Source organism: Xenopus laevis, chromosome 2S, assembly GCF_017654675.1.
Source record: "Xenopus laevis strain J_2021 chromosome 2S, Xenopus_laevis_v10.1, whole genome shotgun sequence".
Classification (NCBI taxonomy): domain Eukaryota; kingdom Metazoa; phylum Chordata; class Amphibia; order Anura; family Pipidae; genus Xenopus; species Xenopus laevis.
The window spans coordinates 167,321,912-167,340,740 of NC_054374.1; the positions used below are offsets into that span (position 1 = coordinate 167,321,912).

Below are 18,829 nucleotides of genomic sequence, written 5' to 3' on the forward strand. Positions count from 1 at the left end.
GAAGATAAAGAAAAGAAGATAAAGAAGATACAGAAGATAAAGAAGATAAAGAAGATAAAGAAAAGAAGATAAAGAAGATAAAGAAAAGAAGATAAAGAAGATAAAGAAAAGAAGATAAAGAAGATAAAGAAGATAAAGAAAAGAAGATAAAGAAGATAAAGAAGATACAGAAGATAAAGAAGATAAAGAAGATAAAGAAAAGAAGATAAAGAAGATAAAGAAGATGAAGAAGATGAAGATAAAGAAGATAAAGAAGATGAAGATAAAGAAGATAAAGAAGCTAAAGAAGATAAAGAAGATAAAGAAGATAAAGAAGATAAAGAAAATAAGATAAAAAGATAAAGAAAAGAAGATAAAGAAAAGAAGATAAAGAAAATGAAGAAAAGAAGATAAAGAAGATAAAGAAGATAAAGAAGATAAAGAAAAGAAGATAAAGAAGATAAAGAAAAGAAGATAAAGAAGATAAAGAAGATAAAGAAAAGAAGATAAAGAAGATAAAGAAGATAAAGAAGATGAAGAAAAGAAGATAAAGAAGATAAAAAAGATAAAGAAAAGAAGATAAAAAGATAAAGAAGATAAAGAAAAGAAGATAAAAAGATAAAGAAGATAAAGAAAAGAAGATAAAGAAGATAAAGAAAAGAAGATAAAGAAGATAAAGAAAAGAAGATAAAGAAGATAAAGAAAAGAAGATAAAGAAGATAAAGAAGATAAAGAAGTGCTGCAGATCATCATTGTACGTAAATGTCCTGAGCAATTGCGACAAATGTGGCTCCGCCCTAAAAGGGCCCATTGCCTAAAAGTCTCCCAATGACGATCCTCTTAAAATAAGGCACTTTGTCCTCAAAGACCAGGCCACGCCCCCACGGAAGTTCCAGGTTGGTCCCCCTGCTCCCAGCTTGATGGCCCCACAGAAGGACCCCATTGGCCCCTCAGCCGTACACATATATTATACAGTGTCCCCTACAACTCTAAGAGACGTCTCCAGTTGGATCAAGGTCACCTGTCCCTTCATATCGTCTTCCTAAACCCGCGTTGGACCAGTAGCCCGGGCATGTGAAAGTCCTGGGGCAAATCTCGTGGCTTATTTACAGATTTCCACAAAGGATCCCACAGTGAGGGCAGGACATTACTGTGCAATTTGGATTCAAATACTTGATTCTGTAGATTCCGAACACAGGTCCAGTTCTAATGCGAGTTAAAATGCGAGTCCCAGAGTTTCCAGTGACTTTTGAGGATTCCGCTGATTCCACTTTATTCTCCCTTATTCCTTCCGACACTGACCTTCTGAAGTCCTGGAGTGGGGCTCATTCCTTTATACACAAAGTCTGAGCTGAGGATTGGGAGGAATTAATTTAGTAGGTGCAAATGCATATATTGAATGGGAAGGTAGGTCATTTTTGCACTTTTACTAACATTTTTACAGAGATATACTGTATTTATGTATTTATATGCTCACAAACCTCTCTAAAGACTAGATATCCTTATCATTTACACTAGGGGGTACATTATCCCTAATAATACATGAGTGATACTCAGAGTTCCCTGTATAGCTCAGCCTGCAGCCTTGTGCCTTTATATGGTCACAGAACAACCCCTCAATGACTTATAATATCCTTATCATTTACAGTAGGGGGTACATTACCCCTTATAATACATGAGTGATACTCAGAGTTCCCTGTATAACTCAGCCTGCAGCCTTGTGCCTTTATATGGTCACAAAACAACCCCTCAGTGACTTCTAATATCCTTATCATTTACAGTAGGGGGTACATTATCCCTTATAATACATGAGTGATACTCAGAGTTCCCTGTATAACTCAGCCTGCAGCCTTGTGTCTTTATATGGTCACAGAACAACCCCTCAGTGACTTCTAATATCCTTATCATTTACAGTAGGGGGTACATTATCCCTTATAATACATGAGTGATACTCAGAGTTCCCTGTATAACTCAGCCTGCAGCCTTGTGCCTTTATATGGTCACAGAACAACCCCTCAGTGACTTCTAATATCCTTATCATTTACAGTAGGGGGTACATTAACCATTATACAAGGATTAGAGTGGTAGATTCTCAGATTGCAGTAGATACTAAACTATATAAACTGACCAGTCTGTAGTGATAAGTGATAAGTGCAAAGGTTTGTTCCATTCACTGCTAAAATAGAAGTCACAATGGAAGAGAAGATTTGAATGAGAATATTTACCTCTGACTCGTCCCACTGGCCTCATACATTGCCGAGAAGCTAAAAAAAGAGAGAAATTTTGGTGAGTTTAGTTTTCTTTAAGGAAAAGGAGTCTGTAACACAGACTTGGCCCTCAAGCACTTTAAGAGTCTTCGCTGGTTCAATACATGATATAGAAATGATGTTAAAATGTGTGTCCTACTCCTGCCCAAACACCCCTCTATGTGCCCCGAGTATCCTCCCCACCCTTCCTGCCCAGGTTATTGAGCGGTTACTCACGGAGACTGGATCTATGGTTAATTGTGACAGGCTCCTCCTTATGTCATTCTCGTTGCCTCGTATAGGGATGAGGGACATGTTCCCCAGCCTGGTCTCCAAATTTGTCCTCAGTGGCCGCAGTATAGCCCCCTCCTCTGGCCACAGACTGCCGTGCTGAGACACAAAGACAAACAACTGGATGTGACACTCGTGTAAACAATGGAGTTGCGTAGAAGGACCAATGGTTTCATGACAAACTCATAACATCAGTGGGGGGGGGGGAGATGAACGTCGGGTAAGCAGGTTTAGTTTAGCCCTGGTGAGCATGTCTATCCTAGAAGTCCCAGTGAGTATTTCTACCCGAGAAGCCCCAGTGAGTATTTCTACCCAAGAAGCCCCAGTGAGTATTTCTACCCAAGAAGCCCCAGTGAGTATTTCTACCCAAGAAGCCCCAGTGAGCATTTCTACCCTAGAAGCCCCAGTGAGCATGTCTACCCTAGAAGCCCCGGTAAGCATTTCTACCCAAGAAGCCCCAGTGAGCATTTCTACCCAAGAAGCCCCAGTGAGTATTTCTACCCAAGAAGCCCCAGTGAGAATTTCTACCAAGAAGCCCCGATGAGCATTTCTACCCAAGAAGCCCCAGTGAACATTTCTACCCAAGAAGCCCCGGTGAGCTTAAAGTCATGCAATAAAGGCAGGTGGATGTGTAATTAGAGGATGAGTACTGGTAAGTACAATTAAGATAGGACAACTGGAGAGAATTATTATTGGCGAGTATTGGGAGTATATGCCACTTTAAGTAAGGAGGACTGATGGGCACATTGAGCATTGAACTTCGGATACTGGGTTGAGGTAGAGGTTTATAAATAACAACATATTACTAAACTGTCATAACAATAGTGAATTTTGGGAAAGTCTGTTTGTTTGATAAGCTAAAAAAAAGTGAAATGCGAGTTACCTGAACAAAGGTTAATGCCGCAAACCACTCCCTCATGTCTTTCTCAGTATCAAAGGCCAGGTACCTGCAACAGCAGAGGAAAGTAAACTGTGACACACAGCTGACTGATCTGCTTCCAGATGATTGGTTGCTATGGCTAACTAGACTCATAACACATCTTATAACATTATGCTTCACAGTTATATAGTAAAATGAACTACATTTGTTCCAGGTCTAATTAGTAGCACCTCTGCACTCTCTCTCCAGCTCATTAATATCCCTCTTAAGGACTGGAGCCTCAATCCGCCCCCCTGTACTCAAGGTGAGGCCTCACCAAGGACCTATAAAGAGGCAAAATCATGTTTCCATCTCTCAGGTTATTGCCTCTTCACAGCAGTTAATTCACTTTAGCAACACTGACTAGAGCTGCACAGTCTGTTATCCACGCCTCCCCCAAATTCTTCTCAATTAGCCGGCAGCACTTTCATTTATGTTATTTTTGCTCAAGTGCATAACCTTTGTCAAAACAAATGGTCCCAGGAGACACCCGCTGAGATATTGGACTAAACATCAATCCAAAGGGGCCTAATAGGGTTTCCCAGTATAATCATTTGTATGGCAATAGCAATCAGTTAAAACTAATGGAGTTAATCTCCCTGTAAACCCAACCTGCATGACCAAGGGAAGAACAGCCCAGAAATAGGAAGCCCAGAGAATAAGAGAAATAATCCAGGGTTAGGGATCCATTATTTTGGATTTGGCAGAATTCCTAAATCCTTCATGAAACATTTGGCCAAATCTAATAATCTAAAAATAATTTGCTGCTGAAAAAGGCCAAATCCTGTCTGAATACCAAACTGAATCCTGGATTCGATGCATCCCTAACCAGGGTACACAGATTTAGGGAGGGTTGGGGGGTTACTGGGTTCAAACGGCCCAGGAGAAAGTTCCTAATTAGTTTTCTATTATTGCTGCTTTGGCCTTTCCTACAGGAAGGATCTAACACCTGTCAATCCACCGGCCTCACATAATAACTTGCAGTTCCCTGATCTACAGCAAGGGGGAGACAGTCCATAGGACCCAGGTGAGGAGAGAGGAGAGAAGTCTAATACATTTATACAGTATATATATATATATAAATATACACATAGCACCATCATCTTACCATTGTGTCTTCTCCTGCTTGTCATTCTTATACACAACAGTAAATCCCAGGCTGAAACACAAACAGATGAGACTTACACTTCCCATTCCTGCCATTGACCAGCCATTAAAAAGCTCATTAAATACGTAAGGGAAAGAATATCACATAAACAAGATATGGGTTTATGACAGAATAAAAACTGGGCCTATTTATTTCCCAACAGACAGATACAGAGCATTGTATACCACTAGATCAATAACTGATTGTTTACTTGCCCTTTATCCTGATAAAGGGCATTTAGCAAAGCAGCTGTTTGTATTTAGCACAGGCCTGTGGGTTCAGATGCCCGTCTGCCATGTCCAGTGGCACCGACTCACACAGAACCTTGTAAAGCCTATCTAGCAATCAGCCCAGGCTCCATTTCTGTGACATCACCAAGGGCAGTGGCAAAGGCCCTTAAAGGATAAGTAAACCTTTAAAATAAGTGAATGTAAAATTAATGAGGGGGCTATTCTAAGCACTTTTGCAATGTACATTCATTATTTATTTTTCTTTAATTCCAAGATATTAAGGGATACATGTACTGTAAATATGAATGAATTTTGTTACAACAGCGCCATCTGCTGGTCAGTTTCCCACCAGTCTGACCAGCAAGTAGTCAAGGAAGTTGTCAGGAGAAAGAAAGAGGCTGATGTTCTTCTGCTTAGGAAAGATGTGAGAGAGGTTTCTAATTTTATTCCTAAACAGAAGAACATCAGCCTCTTTCTTTCTCCTGACAACTTCCTTGACTACTTGCTGGTCAGACTGGTGGGAAACTGACCAGCAGGTGGCGCTGTTGTAACAAAATTCATTCATATTAACAGTACATGTATCTATAATATCTTGGAATTAAAAATAAATAATAAATGTCAATGACAAAAGTGCTTAGAATAGCCCCCTCATCAATTTCACATTCACTTATTGTAAAGGTTTGCTTATCCTTTAAATCACCTCTATGGCCAACATAAATTCTAACTATGCCATTAGCAAGGAGGGTTCCAGGCTGATGATGCAATAGAATCTATTGTGCTTTACATGAGCCGTCCTTAAGTCTGTAAACATGTTGGCAGGGGAAGGGTTAAACCCCAAGAATAAGAGCAGCAGACTCTGAAATGATGGGGGTCCTTGCGAGTATTCAGCTTAAAACACAGAGACAGGAGGAAAGAAACTGCAATGATTAAATTGAATTGCTCAGAAAGAAGGGAGGGCGGCTTTTATATATACATATATTGTGTGTGTTTATATATCTAATTATTATTATTAACATGTAGAGATATATATATATATATATATATATATATATATATATATATATATATATATATCGAAACAGCCCGTAGCGCAACATTGGTTACATGCGAGACATCCAGTATCAGCATTTAAATGTATGCCGATAGACTGTATTATGGACCCAGTCAGAGGGGGTAATATCGACAAAAGGCTACTACAAAGGGAAGCATTTTGGACTTTTGACCAGGGTACACAGATTTAGGGAGGGTTGGGGGGTTACTGGGTTCAAACGGCCCAGGAGAAAGTTCCTAATTAGTTTCCTATTATTGCTGCTTTGGCCTTTCCTACAGGAAGAATCTAACACCTGTCAATCCACCGGCCTCACATAATAACTTGCAGTTCCCTGATCTACAGCAAGGGGGAGACAGTCCATAGGACCCAGGTGAGGAGAGAGGAGAGAAGAAGTCTAATACATTTATACAGTATATATATATATATAAATATACACATAGCACCATCATCTTACCATTGTGTCTTCTCCTGCTTGTCATTCTTGTCAGACTTACACTTCTCATTCCTGCCATTGACCAGCCATTAAAAAGCTCATTAAATACGTAAGGGAAAGTATATCACATAAACGAGATATGGGTTTATGACAGAATAAAAACTGGGCCTATTTATTTCCCAACAGACAGATACAGAGCATTGTATCCCACTAGATCAATAACGGATTGTTTACTTGCCCTTTATCCTGCTGATCATGTGACATTGGGGTTTTTGTTTTTTTTTTAAAGAATTTCTGCAGAAAATAAACCAAAAGGGCTGTGTCTGGTTTTTTTTTTGCCCGTTGTTTTTTTGGCACGTTGTTGCCTCCCTAAAACTGCCCTCGTTACAGCAGATAAATAAAGACCAGAAATGTCTGGGAAACACTTTGTTGCCATGGAAGCAGGAAAAAATTTTTAAAAAAAAGAGAAAATGTATCGGGGTTTTTATACAAAAATGCGCCGGTCCATTATCTGCCGTCATCATCATCATCAATGTAATTAATTGCTTGTTTCATGGGCTTAATGAAATCCAACAAAGAGAGTTAACCCTTGCAAGGCCAAACCCAAGGCAGTTGGGGGGTGGGGGGTTTTACGGATTGTGTCTTAGCAACTGGCACAGCCAAAGTGTTTCCATGACAAAGAGATTTGATGTCACAGCAATGGCCTTTGTGCCCACGCAGACTGGCACTGAGACACCTCAGCCCGATGTGAATCTTCACTCACAGGACAATCTGACTCTGGATCTTTTAATATCAAATTTCTCTTTATACTGAGATAAAGGGCATTTAGCAAAGCAGCTGTTTGTATTTAGCACAGGCCTGTGGGTTCAGATGCCCGTCTGCCATGTCCAGTGGCACTGACTCACACAGAACCTTGTAAAGCCTATCTAGCAATCAGCCCAGGCTCCATTTCTGTGACATCACCAAGGGCAGTGGCAAAGGCCCTTAAAGGATAAGTAAACCTTTAAAATAAGTGAATGCAAAATTGATGAGGGGACTATTCTAAGCACTTTTATAATGTACATTCACTATTTATTTTTCTTTAATTCCAAGATATTAAGGGATACATGTGCTGTTAATAGGGATGTAGCGAACGGCGGAAAAAATGTTTGTGAACTTGCGTCCAAAAATGCGAACGGTTCGCGAACGTCGCGAACCCCATAGACTTCAATGGGAAGGCGAATTTTAAAAGCTAGAAAAGACATTTCTGGCCAGAAAAATGATTTTAAAGTTGTTTAAAGGGTGCAACGACCTGGACAGTGGCATGCCAGAGGGGGATCAAGGGCAAAAATGTATCTGAAAAATACATTGTTAACACAGCGCTGCGTTTTGTGCTGTAAAGGGCAGAAATCACACTACGTCACTCAGGTGATGTTTCTGGACACGGAATGTGAAAAAGCTCACACAGCTAGGTGGCACTTGGTTAAAGACTGGGCAAACAATGCCTGCAAGCGCAACGTATACAGTAGTGGATACGGAATATATTATTGCTGCTGTAAAAACATCACTCAGGTGATGTTTACGGACACGGAATTATTATTGTTATTTAGTCAGAATGTGAAAAAGCTCACACAGCTAGGTGGCAGTTGTTTGAAGAACACACTGGGCAAACAATGCCTGCAAGCGCACTACTATTGGTGCACTACTATGAAGAACAGCAAACAGCACTGGACACGTTAAAGAACAGTGAGATAAGTAAAATAAAAAAATATATATATATATTAAAAAAAAAAATTACTCTGGTTGGTGCTGAACTACTAGGAGGAGCAGCACACCAGTCCCACTCACCAACACTGCTAGACTAATAGCACTGGGCTCTTATAGTAGCAAAGTAAAAAAACAAAAAAGAAAATAAAAGCAGTCCTTACAAGGACTATTGGGTTACAGGCAGCAGTCAGCAGATGAGATCAGAAGAGAGCAGTGCCCACAGCAGCTACATACAGAGCACTGCAGTAGAAGGTAGATTACTAGCCAGCAAAGCTACCTAAGCTTAAATGTCCCTCAAATCCCTGCAGAGTTCTGTCCCTACAATACAGAGCAGTATCAAGTAGATTACTAGCCAGCAAACTTACTATCAACTGTCCCTCAAATCACTCCCAGCTCTCTCCCTACACTAGCTCTTCCAAGCACACACAGGCAGAATGAAAAAACGCTGCAGGGCTTCAGTTTATATATGGAAGGGGAGTGGTCCAGGGGGTGTGGGGGTGGTCCAGGAGGGAGAGCTTCCTGATTGGCTGCCATGTATCTGCTGCTCTGGGGTGAGAGGTCAAAAATAAGCGCCAGCTAAGGCGAACCCAAATTGGCGAACGACGGCGGACGCGAACAGCCAATGTTCGCGCGAATTAGTTCGCGGGCGAACAGTCCGCGACATCCCTAACTGTTAATATGAATGAATTTTGTTACAGCAGCGCCACCTGCTGGTCAATTTCCCACCAGTCTGACCAGCAAGTAGTCAAGGAAGTTGTCAGGAGAAAGAAAGAGGCTGATGTTCTTCTGCTTAGGAATAAAATTAGAAACCTTTCTCACATCTTTCCTAAGCAGAAGAACATCAGCCTCTTTCTTTCTCCTGACAACTTCCTTGACTACTTGCTGGTCAGACTGGTGGGAAACTGACCAGCAGGTGGCGCTGTTGTAACAAAATTCATTCATATTAACAGTACATGTATCCCTTAATATCTTGGAATCAAAACAAATAATAAATGTACATTACAAAAGTGCTTAGAATAGAACCCTCATCAATTTCACATTCACTTATTGTAAAGGTTTACTTATCCTTTAAATCACCTCTATGGCCAACATAAATTCTAACTATGCCATTAGCAAGGAGGGTTCCAGGCTGATGATGCCATAGAATCTATTGTGCTTTTCATGAGCCGTCCTTAAGTCGAACATGTTAGCAGGGGAAGGGTTAAACCCCAAGATTAAGAGCAGAAGACTCTACCATAGAAATGATGGGGGTCCTTGCGAGTATTCATCTTAAAACACAGAGACAGGAAGAAAGAAACTGCAATGATTAAATTGAATTGCTCATAAAGAAGGGAGGGCGGCTTTTATATATACATATATTGTGTGTGTTTATATATATAATTATTATTATTAACATGTTTATATATATATATATATATATATATATATATATATACAGCCCATGCACCTTGGAGAAAATAGAATTCCCAGTGGGGACACAATATAAATGCAGAAAAAGTTCAATTTGAAGTCAATTCTGCTGCTTAATCCTTGAGCAAATCTCCAGGCCATTAGAGCGGTCTCTGCTGCCCCCTAGTGGAGAGTTCATGCAGTAGGGGTTACACTGCCCCCCTATAGCTCTACTTCTTACCTGCTGGGCGGACGCATTTTCTTCTTGATGCCCAAATAAATGGTGAGGTTTTTCATTGGCCACTCCTTCTCCGCCCGGTGACTCTGTATCAGGGAAAAGTAAGTGTTAGCTGTGTGTGAGCTCAGACAGACAGACAGACAGCAATGGGCTCCCTGTATAGAAGGTGCAGCAAATCTATTTGAATATAAAATCTTTGTGCTACGTCTCACTAATGACTTAAATGTCTACTGCATGCCTGCGATTTATTATTATTATTATTGTTTCTTAATTGCTTATCTTTCTATCAGGACCGTCTCCTATTCACCCTTCATTCTGACTTCCAAACTGACGCCTGGTTGCTATGGTAATTAAAGGGGTAATTCACCTTCAGGTTAACTTTTAGTATGTTATAGAATGGCCAATTCTAAGAAACCTTTCAGTTGGTCTTCATTATTTATTAAATGATTTGTTGGTTTCATTCCAGCTTTCAAATGGGAGTCACTGACCCCATCTAAAAAAACAAATACTCTGTAAGGCTACAAATGTATTGTTATTGTTACTTTTTATTCCTCATCTTTCTATTCAGGCCTCTCCTATTCATATTCCAGTCTCTTATTCAAATCAGTGCATGGTTGCTAGGTGGGATTTGGACCCTAGCAACCAGACGGCTGAAATTGCAAACTGGAGAGCTGCTGAATAAAAAGCTAAATAACTCAAAAACCACAAATAATAAAAAATGAAAACCAATTGCAAATTGTCTCAGAATATTTACATCATACTAACAGTTAATTTAAAGGTAAACAACCCCTTTAAGCTTAAGCAACCAAAAAGCAGTTAAGACTCCACGCCCTGCAAGGGCTGCAAAAAAAAAACAACAAAAAACCCAAAGTGAAGCTGCACAGTTTGGTAGATAGGGTTAAAGGACCAGTAACATCAAAAATATATATTTTTTAAATGTGTTAGTATACATCAGGGAAAAAAAGACCAAGACAAATTAAACTTTAAAATCACTAAGTCTTTATTAAGAAATAACTTAAACTCCGCTTGCGCTCCTCTTCAGAAAAAGCGATCGGGCGATCCATCGTGAGGCGCTTGATTTCTCCTCCCTGCCTTCCTTATAGGAGATAGTCCCTTCCTTATAGGAGATAGCCCCTTCCTTATAAGAGATAGTCCCTTCCTTATAGGAGATAGTCCCTTCCTTATAGGAGATAGTCCCTTCCTTATAGGAGATAGCCCCTTCCTTATAGGAGATAGTCCCTTCCTTATAGGAGATAGTCCCTTCCTTATAGGAGATAGCCCCTTCCTTATAGGACATAGTCCCTTCCTTATAGGAGATTGTCCCTTCCTTATAGGAGATAGTCCCTTCCTTATAGGAGATAGTCCCTTCCTTATAGGACATAGTCCCTTCCTTATAGGAGATAGTCCCTTCCTTATAGGAGATAGTCCCTTCCTTATAGGAGATAGTCCCTTCCTTATAGGAGATAGCCCCTTCCTTATAGGAGATAGCCCCTTCCTTATAGGACATAGTCCCTTCCTTATAGGAGATAGTCCCTTCCTTATAGGAGATAGTCCCTTCCTTATAGGAGATAGTCCCTTCCTTATAGGAGATAGTCCCTTCCTTATAGGAGATAGTCCCTTCCTTATAGGAGATAGTCCCTTCCTTATAGGAGATAGTCCCTTCCATATAGGACATAGTCCCTTCCTTATAGGAGATAGTCCCTTCCTTATAGGAGATAGTCCCTTCCTTATAGGAGATAGTCCCTTCCTTATAGGAGATAGTCCCTTCCTTATAGGAGATAGCCCCTTCCTTATAGGAGATAGCCCCTTCCTTATAGGACATAGTCCCTTCCTTATAGGAGATAGTCCCTTCCTTATAGGAGATAGTCCCTTCCTTATAGGAGATTGTCCCTTCCTTATAGGAGATAGTCCCTTCCTTATAGGAGATAGTCCCTTCCTTATAGGACATAGTCCCTTCCTTATAGGAGATAGTCCCTTCCTTATAGGAGATAGTCCCTTCCTTATAAGAGATAGTCCCTTCCTTATATGAGATAGTCCCTTCCTTATATGAGATAGTCCCTTCCTTATAGGACATAGTCCCTTCCTTATAGGAGATAGTCCCTTCCTTATAAGAGATAGTCCCTTCCTTATAAGAGATAGCCAGGGAGGTGAAATCAAGCACCGCATGATGGATCATCGCCTTTTCTGAAGAGGAGCACAAGTAGAGTTTTGTCAAGTTATTTCTTAAAGTAACAATAATGTCAAAAAATAAAAGTGTTTTAAAGTAATGAAAATATAATGTAGTGTTGCCCTGCACTGGTAAAACTGCTGTGTTTGCTTCAGAAACACTACTATTGTTTATATAAATAAGATGCTGTATAGCAATGGGGCAGCCATTCAAAGGAGAAAAGGCTCAGGTTACACTGCAGATAGCAAATAAGCTCTGTCTGTCTAATGGTGTTATCTGTTATCCATTAGTTAACCTGTGCCATATAGCCATTTTTCAATTTCCGCCATTGCTCCACAGCAGCTTCTTTATATAAACTATAGTAGTGTTTCTGAAGCAAACACATCAGATTTACCAGTGCAGGGAAACAGTACATGATATTTTCATTACTTTAAAACACTTTAATTTTTTGATGTTACTGTTCCTTTAATAAAGAATTTGCGATTTTAAAGTTTAATTTGTCTTGGTGGGTTTTTTTTCTATGTTTTTATAAAAAAATTTATTTGATGTTACTGGTCCTTTAAGAGATAATCAGCTGAAATGTTCTTAGCAAAGAAATGCCATTACATTACAGTTGCTACAGGATGGAGTTAAAGGGCAGATAAAAATGAGAGCGGTATCACTTTAAGACTGGTATGGACCTCATTTGTGCAACAGCAGGACTGAGTTATTTGCAGCAGGAAAACCTTTTTCCTATCTCATATATGAAAGTCTATGAAGGGCTTCAGAGTTATTTATATCAGCACATTAAAGGGGAAGTGAAACAAAGAATAAAACAAGAATATGCTGCTGGCCTCCATATTTAAATTTTCCCTCCGACCCTAACGACCATGAATTGGCATGAAGGAGAAAATGAGAGAAGAAAAACTGAAGACCAATTGCAAGGCTGCTCAGATAACTGCCAGGTCCTGTATAGAAAAGGTGAATTTGTCCCAGGTGAGAACCAGTGCATAGGATTAAAGGCTCTGATTGGATCCGTCACCAGCACCAAAGAAAGGGGATACGTCTAGAGAGACGAGTCCCGCCCACCTCTCACCTCACTCTCCGCAGACAGACTCGCCCGCCTGCCGCTCTGCTTCATAAAGGACTCGGGTTACAATGCGGGAGAAGCACAAAGAGCAAACATGTGACTGCAGCGCCTGATTCTGATTGGTCCCTGGAGGGGAGAGATTCTTGGAGGGGCATTAAAGGGGAACTGAGTGGCAAGAAATATTTCATACACTTCAGCTACAGTTTGGGGCATTTGCTTTAGTGCAATAGAAGTGTCTCTTTGATGGTAAGGTCACACCTGGAGATTCGGGGAGATTTATTCGCCCGGTGACTAATCGCCTCTTCTTTGGAGGCAACTAATCGCCCCAAACTGTCTTCCACCTGCTAGAATGCGTAATCCCCTGTGGCATGGCACTTGTGGGGTTTTGTTTTCCGAAGTTGCCTCATGAGGAAACTTCGGGCGACTTCGGAAATGGAAGCACCACGACTGAATTGCCGCAGGCGATTTTTCATTTTAGCAGGGGGAAGGCAGTTTGGGGCAATTAGTCGCCCCCAAAGAGGAGGCGATTAGTCGCCGGGCAACAATCTCTCAGAATCTGCCCGTGTGCCCCTGCCCTAAAGGGGAAATATTTCATAGTTCTACGGATTGTGATTTCTCAATGAATTATCCCTGTAAAGGGGTGGTTAACCTTTAAGTTTGTTATGGAAGGTCTAAAATTCTAAGCAACATTTATATATATTTTATAGTTTTTTTAAGTATTTGCCTTCTTCTTCTTCTGACCCCATCTAAAAAAACAAATGCTCTGTAAGGCTACACATGTATTGTCATTGTTACTTTTTATCCCTCATCCTCTCCTCCCCTATTCATATTCCAGTTTCTTATTCACATCAGTTCATGGTTGCTAGGGGAATTGGGACCTTAGCAACCACATTGCTGAAATTACAAACTGGAGAGCTGAATAAAAAGCTAAATAACTCAAAAACCACAGATAATAAAAAATGAAAACCAATTGCAAATTGTCTGAGAATATCCCTCTCTACATCATACTAACAGTTAATTAAAGGTGAACTACTCCTTTAAGTATACAATTAATTAGGAAACACGAATGTTTCAGGTGATTACAGGTGGAATTTTTGTTTTGCTCATTAGACTTCCTGTGTCCCAAGTTCATAAAAAAGTGTCGTTCTTGCAAAGTCTAAATAATTGTCCATCTGGACCTTTTCAGACCTTTAACGGGGCTCATTTATCAACACTGGGCAAATTTGCCCATGGGCAGTAACACATGGCAACCAATCAGATTGCTGCATTCATTGTTCTACTTGCAGCTGGATTCAAAAGGCTAATCGCTGATTGGTTGCTATAGGTAACTGCCCATGGGCAAACTTGCTCAGTGTTGATAAATGAGCCGCACTGTCTCTTTAAAGGGTAACTAAACACAACACACAATCGTGGCTCATTTCATTAATACTAAGAGAAAGCGTTGCTCTGCCTCTTGCCATATTCCCATGGGCACCAAGTACTCGACCCTCAGTGGGAGGGTGAAGGAGGGGCAGAAATCTGCATCACATATAATGGTCTATAGTGGGACACTTTATTAACATTCACTGGCTATTGCTCCTTTGCTACACTCTATAGGCCAGACAGGAATAGACTTAGATACTGACAGGATTAGAATATATTAGATAAGAATGGAAGATATGAAGGTATCATGGCAACACTATAAGAAGGTGACCAACGCAGAATATTGTGGTCCCAAGAGCACGCACCCGTATTTCCCTGTACATGCGCAACATGGTGCTATTCAGCATGAAGTATCGCTCGTGGAAGGCAACACCGAAGCCCAGGAGGCTCTTCTCCTCGCGGAACTTTATCGGCCCATTCTTGGAATCTCCCACTCGGCTGTCTGGGAATAAGGAGATCCTGATGGCATTTATACATTAAATATCATGTCATTTATAGCGCCATCTAGTGGTGCAACACAGCAATAGCAGGAATGAAAGGAATTCCATTGGGTTAAAGGGCATCCAATGATAATAATAATGATAATAATGATAATAATAATAATAATTACTGTACTCACTGATATACGTGAGCATGGCGTCCATGTGTTCGTGCTTCTTTACAACCAGGTTGCAGTTGGCCCGGTCGGAGTGGAAGATGTGCAGAACCTTCTCAGAGAAGTGCAGGGGCCGCTCTGTGTTAAGAGAAAAGATCAGATTCCCGGTATTGGACAATGGACACACACGCGTCTCTGCTCAGAGCTCTGATTCTCTGCTGGTCCTTGCCTGCTCTTTCAATCTCTGACCATGGGAAAGAGAGCAGCCCAGGAGCAGGAAGGAGAGAGAATAAGAGCTGTATCTGGCTAATTCCTGTGAGATTGAATTCATTTACCCAAGGGGTGACTCCTTGGGGGCCAAAGCAAAGGGTCCAATATATTGACAGTTTTTTTGTCTCTTTCCTACCGTGGGAAAGAGAGCAGCGCAGAAGCAGGAAGGAGAGAGAATCAGAGCTGTATCTGGGAAGTTCCTGGGGAAGACTGGATTCATTTACCCAGTGGTGGTTCTTTTGGGGCCAAAGCAAACATGTCTCTGACCATGGGAAAGAGAACAGCCCAAAAGCAGAAAGGAGAGAGAGAATCAGAACTGTATCTGGGTAGTTACTGGGGGAGACTGGATTCATTTACACTAGGGGTGGTTCCTTACCAAAACAAATGTTCCAATATATTAACAATTTATTTGTCTCTCTCTGACCATGGGAAAGAGAGCAGTCCAAAAGCAGGAAGTAGAGAGAATCAGAACTGTAGGTGGGTAGTTTCTGGGGGATATTGGATTCATTTACCCAAGGATGGCTCCTTGGAGGCCAAAGCAAAGGGTCCAATATATTAACAGTTTATTTCCCCTCTGTGCTTGGGATTTGGTTGTGTAGCCAATGCAGACTCACTAGTAATATTTATGGCTCTGCTTATTTAAAGACACAGTCCTGTTATGTGACTTGTGTTGTGTGCAGCTTTTATTCCACATATGATACAGACTCAGGGGATCAGCAGGTACCTGTCTCCTCAATCTCGTCCACCTCGGAGCACCCCCAGTAATCAGTCGCCTCGCTGTGGATGCCCCTCATCCCAAGAACCGTCTTTGTCAGCTCTTCTGCCGACATGTTGGCGGGAATCTGCCGGAGGGAGACAAAGTTCTCACTCTTCTATAAATATTTATGTAAATCCCCCGGTACCAATAACTGAAAGAGAATCCGAGTCACTTACCTGCACGCTGTGTTCTGATTTCTTACCCTTCTCTTCCAGATAAACCGTGCAGATAAAAGCTGGGCTCTAGCAACAAAAACAGGAATTTCTTCTTATTCTGATTATCAGTCATTCCATTCTGTGGGGCTAAATATTGCCCAGCCACCCCCTATACACATGCCAAGGGCTTTCTGCATGCTTCATGGCTGCTTAGAAATAACTGCAGTCTGCAGCAGGTTGCTTTCCATTGTGACTGATATTAAGGGGATACAGTGGCATTTCTACCTGCAACTCAGCAAATGCTCCTGTTCCCTCCCCACCTGTGCCCCACCCACCAACTGCACCTGAAGCCCATGCCCCACCCACCTACCCCTATTTAGGGATTTCTCACCTGGTGTTTGGGTTTCCCCGTGTCTCTCAGTTTGATGATGGCCTTGATGACATTCAGCTGCTTCTGCAACTCCTGCTCACTGACCTGCAACAAGAGGCGCCACTGAGTGACCCCAACAACACACATGGGGCAATCGGAGGGGCTGAATAATATTACAGACACAGGGACTTACTCCAAATATGGGTCGGAAGTAGGTGATGAGATCTTCGACCACACGTCCCGGCTTGTAGTTTTGTCCGTCCGTCTGGAAGAGCGTGGGGCCAAACACAATGGCCAAGTTATGGACGTTCATTTGATTCTCATCCGAAAAGTGCTTAATGCTGCACCAGGGATAGGAGAAAGGACTCGTTATGTATAATAAAAGAGGGTGATTCCTGTCTGACCATGGGAAAGAGAGCAGCCCAAGTGCAGAGAATTAGAGCTCTGTATCTAATTAAGTGCTGGGGGGGAGGGAGGTGACTGGGATCAGTTGCTATGGTGCAGTTCCTATTTGACCATGGGTAAGAGAACAGCCCAGGAGAAGTACACAGAATCACAGCTTTCTACCTGGGCAAGTGATGGGGGGGGGACTAGTGGTTACTGGATCCATTTACCCTGAGTGCTATGCCTACCTGACCATGGGTAAGAGGGCAGCCCAGAAGTAGGGAGTACAAAGAATCAGTACCTGGGTTAGTACTGGGGAGATGTATATTTACCAGTATAAGTGAGTAATTAGTGCTTTGAGAGTAGCTCTGTTGACTTGGGGCAGGTTCTGCAGAAGTTCCTGGTACCTTCCAAATCTCATGCACTCGTCGTCTATTCCTAGGAGAGAATTAGGGCAAACACATAGACACATAGTAACTAACCATGTAACTATTATATAGTGTATCCTTTCTAAGGAAACCCCAAAAGTGTGAATTTTCCACTACATGGAATCTAATAACAAGGCACATTTATACCCCACCTTATAAGCCCCCCTGTCCCACTGGCCCATCTACTGTGACAGTACCTGCCCCTCTATTGTTCTGCTATTGTACCAAACAGACCGGACCTGAGCACCAAAGGCACCACAGAAATGTATAATGGTCATGTGACTAATTGCGGTTATCACTCGTACTGTACCTGGTACATTTAACCAGTCCTGACAGTGTTCTCCAAAGATTCCCTCCTCCAGTCCCCTAAAGAACCTCTTCAGGGTGTCGGAGACATTATCAACGTGATGTTCATCTTCTTTGAGCACCACTGTGCGTGCGTCCTTCTTCAGGGCTTCCAGGAGGCTTGTAGTCTTAGAGGTTTGCCCACTCTTCCTGTAGATCCCTTCTGAGGCCATACCTGGGGAGGGCATTTACAGTAATCACAAGCAGGTTCCCCTAGACTATTGACAAGGCTCCCCTAGGCTCTTGACAAGGTTTCCCTAGGTTCTTGACAAGGTTTCTTTAGGTCAGGGGTCCCCAACCTTTTTTACCCATGAGCCAAATTCAAATGTAAAAAGAGTTGGGGAGCAACACAAACATGAAAACGTCCCTTGGGGTGCTAAATAAGGGCTGTGATTGGCTATTTAGTAGCCTCAATGTGGAATGGCAGCCTACAGGAGGGTTCTACTTGGCACTATACTTAGTTTTCATGCAATTAAAACTTGCCTCCAAGCCTGGAATTCAAAAAATAAGCACCTGCTTTGAGGACACTGAGAGCAACATCCAAGGGGTTGGAAAGCAACATGTTACTGACGAGCTACTGGTTGGGGATCACTGCTCTGGGTTCTTGACAACGTTCCCCTAGGCTCTTGACAAGGTTTTCCAAGGCTCTTGACAAGGTTCCCCATGGCTCTTGACAAGGTTTTCCTAGGCTATGGACAAGGTTCCCCTAGGTTCTTGACAAGGTTCCCCTAGGCTCTTGACAAGGTTCTTCTAGGCTCTTGACAAACTTTCCCTAGGCTCTTGGCAAGGTTTCTCTACAATCTTGACAAGGTTCTCCTAGGCTTTTGACAAGGTTCTTTTAGGCTCTTGACAAGGTTCCCATAGGTTCTTGACAAGGGACCCCTAGGCTCTTGACAAGGTTCTTCTAGGCTCTTGATAAACTTTCCCTAGGCTCTTGGCAAGGTTTCTCTATGATCTTGACAAGGTTCTCCTAGGCTCTTGACAAGGTTCTCCTATGCTCTTGCCAAACTTTCCCCTAGGCTCTTAACAAGGTTTCTCTACACCCTTGACAAGGTTTTCCTAGGCTCTTGCCAGGTTCCCCAGACAGCAGCACCATGCAGTTACATATCATTCTCATGTTTACCCCTAATTCCCAAGCTGGGTTCCCCTAATGCAGCCCACCTCCTCCTCACACCAACATTAGCATCTCCCGGCCTGG

The 18,829-nt window shown here is 41.9% G+C and overlaps 1 protein-coding gene across 8 annotated transcripts in view; it reads right to left on the reverse strand.

Moving 5' to 3' along the window:
- Positions 1–657: 657 nt before the first annotated feature.
- The window catches only part of arfgap1l.S (arf-GAP with Rho-GAP domain, ANK repeat and PH domain-containing protein 1-like S homeolog), a 92,572-nt gene continuing 74,400 nt past the window's right edge, over positions 658–18,829 (reverse strand). For 2 of the 8 annotated variants that reach the window (XM_018250451.2, XM_041584659.1), the window contains exons 21-36: positions 17,597–17,806; positions 17,191–17,296; positions 16,668–16,815; positions 16,496–16,579; positions 16,126–16,191; positions 15,917–16,034; positions 14,947–15,060; positions 14,633–14,769; positions 12,912–12,947; positions 9,673–9,755; positions 6,318–6,368; positions 4,544–4,594; positions 3,400–3,463; positions 2,463–2,615; positions 2,205–2,243; positions 658–1,330 (exon numbers count right to left, since the gene is read on the reverse strand). In XM_018250451.2, the coding sequence (XP_018105940.1) occupies positions 2,226–2,243; positions 2,463–2,615; positions 3,400–3,463; positions 4,544–4,594; positions 6,318–6,368; positions 9,673–9,755; positions 12,912–12,947; positions 14,633–14,769; positions 14,947–15,060; positions 15,917–16,034; positions 16,126–16,191; positions 16,496–16,579; positions 16,668–16,815; positions 17,191–17,296; positions 17,597–17,806 (1,439 nt within the window). In that variant the 3' untranslated portion in view covers positions 658–1,330; positions 2,205–2,225. Of the gene's footprint in view, positions 1,331–2,204; positions 2,244–2,462; positions 2,616–3,399; positions 3,464–4,222; positions 4,595–6,317; positions 6,369–9,672; positions 9,756–12,911; positions 12,948–14,632; positions 14,770–14,946; positions 15,061–15,916; positions 16,035–16,125; positions 16,192–16,495; positions 16,580–16,667; positions 16,816–17,190; positions 17,297–17,596; positions 17,807–18,829 lie in introns of those variants that run through there. The other 6 variants (XM_041584665.1, XM_041584662.1, XM_041584661.1 and 3 more) reach the window with 6 other exon arrangements.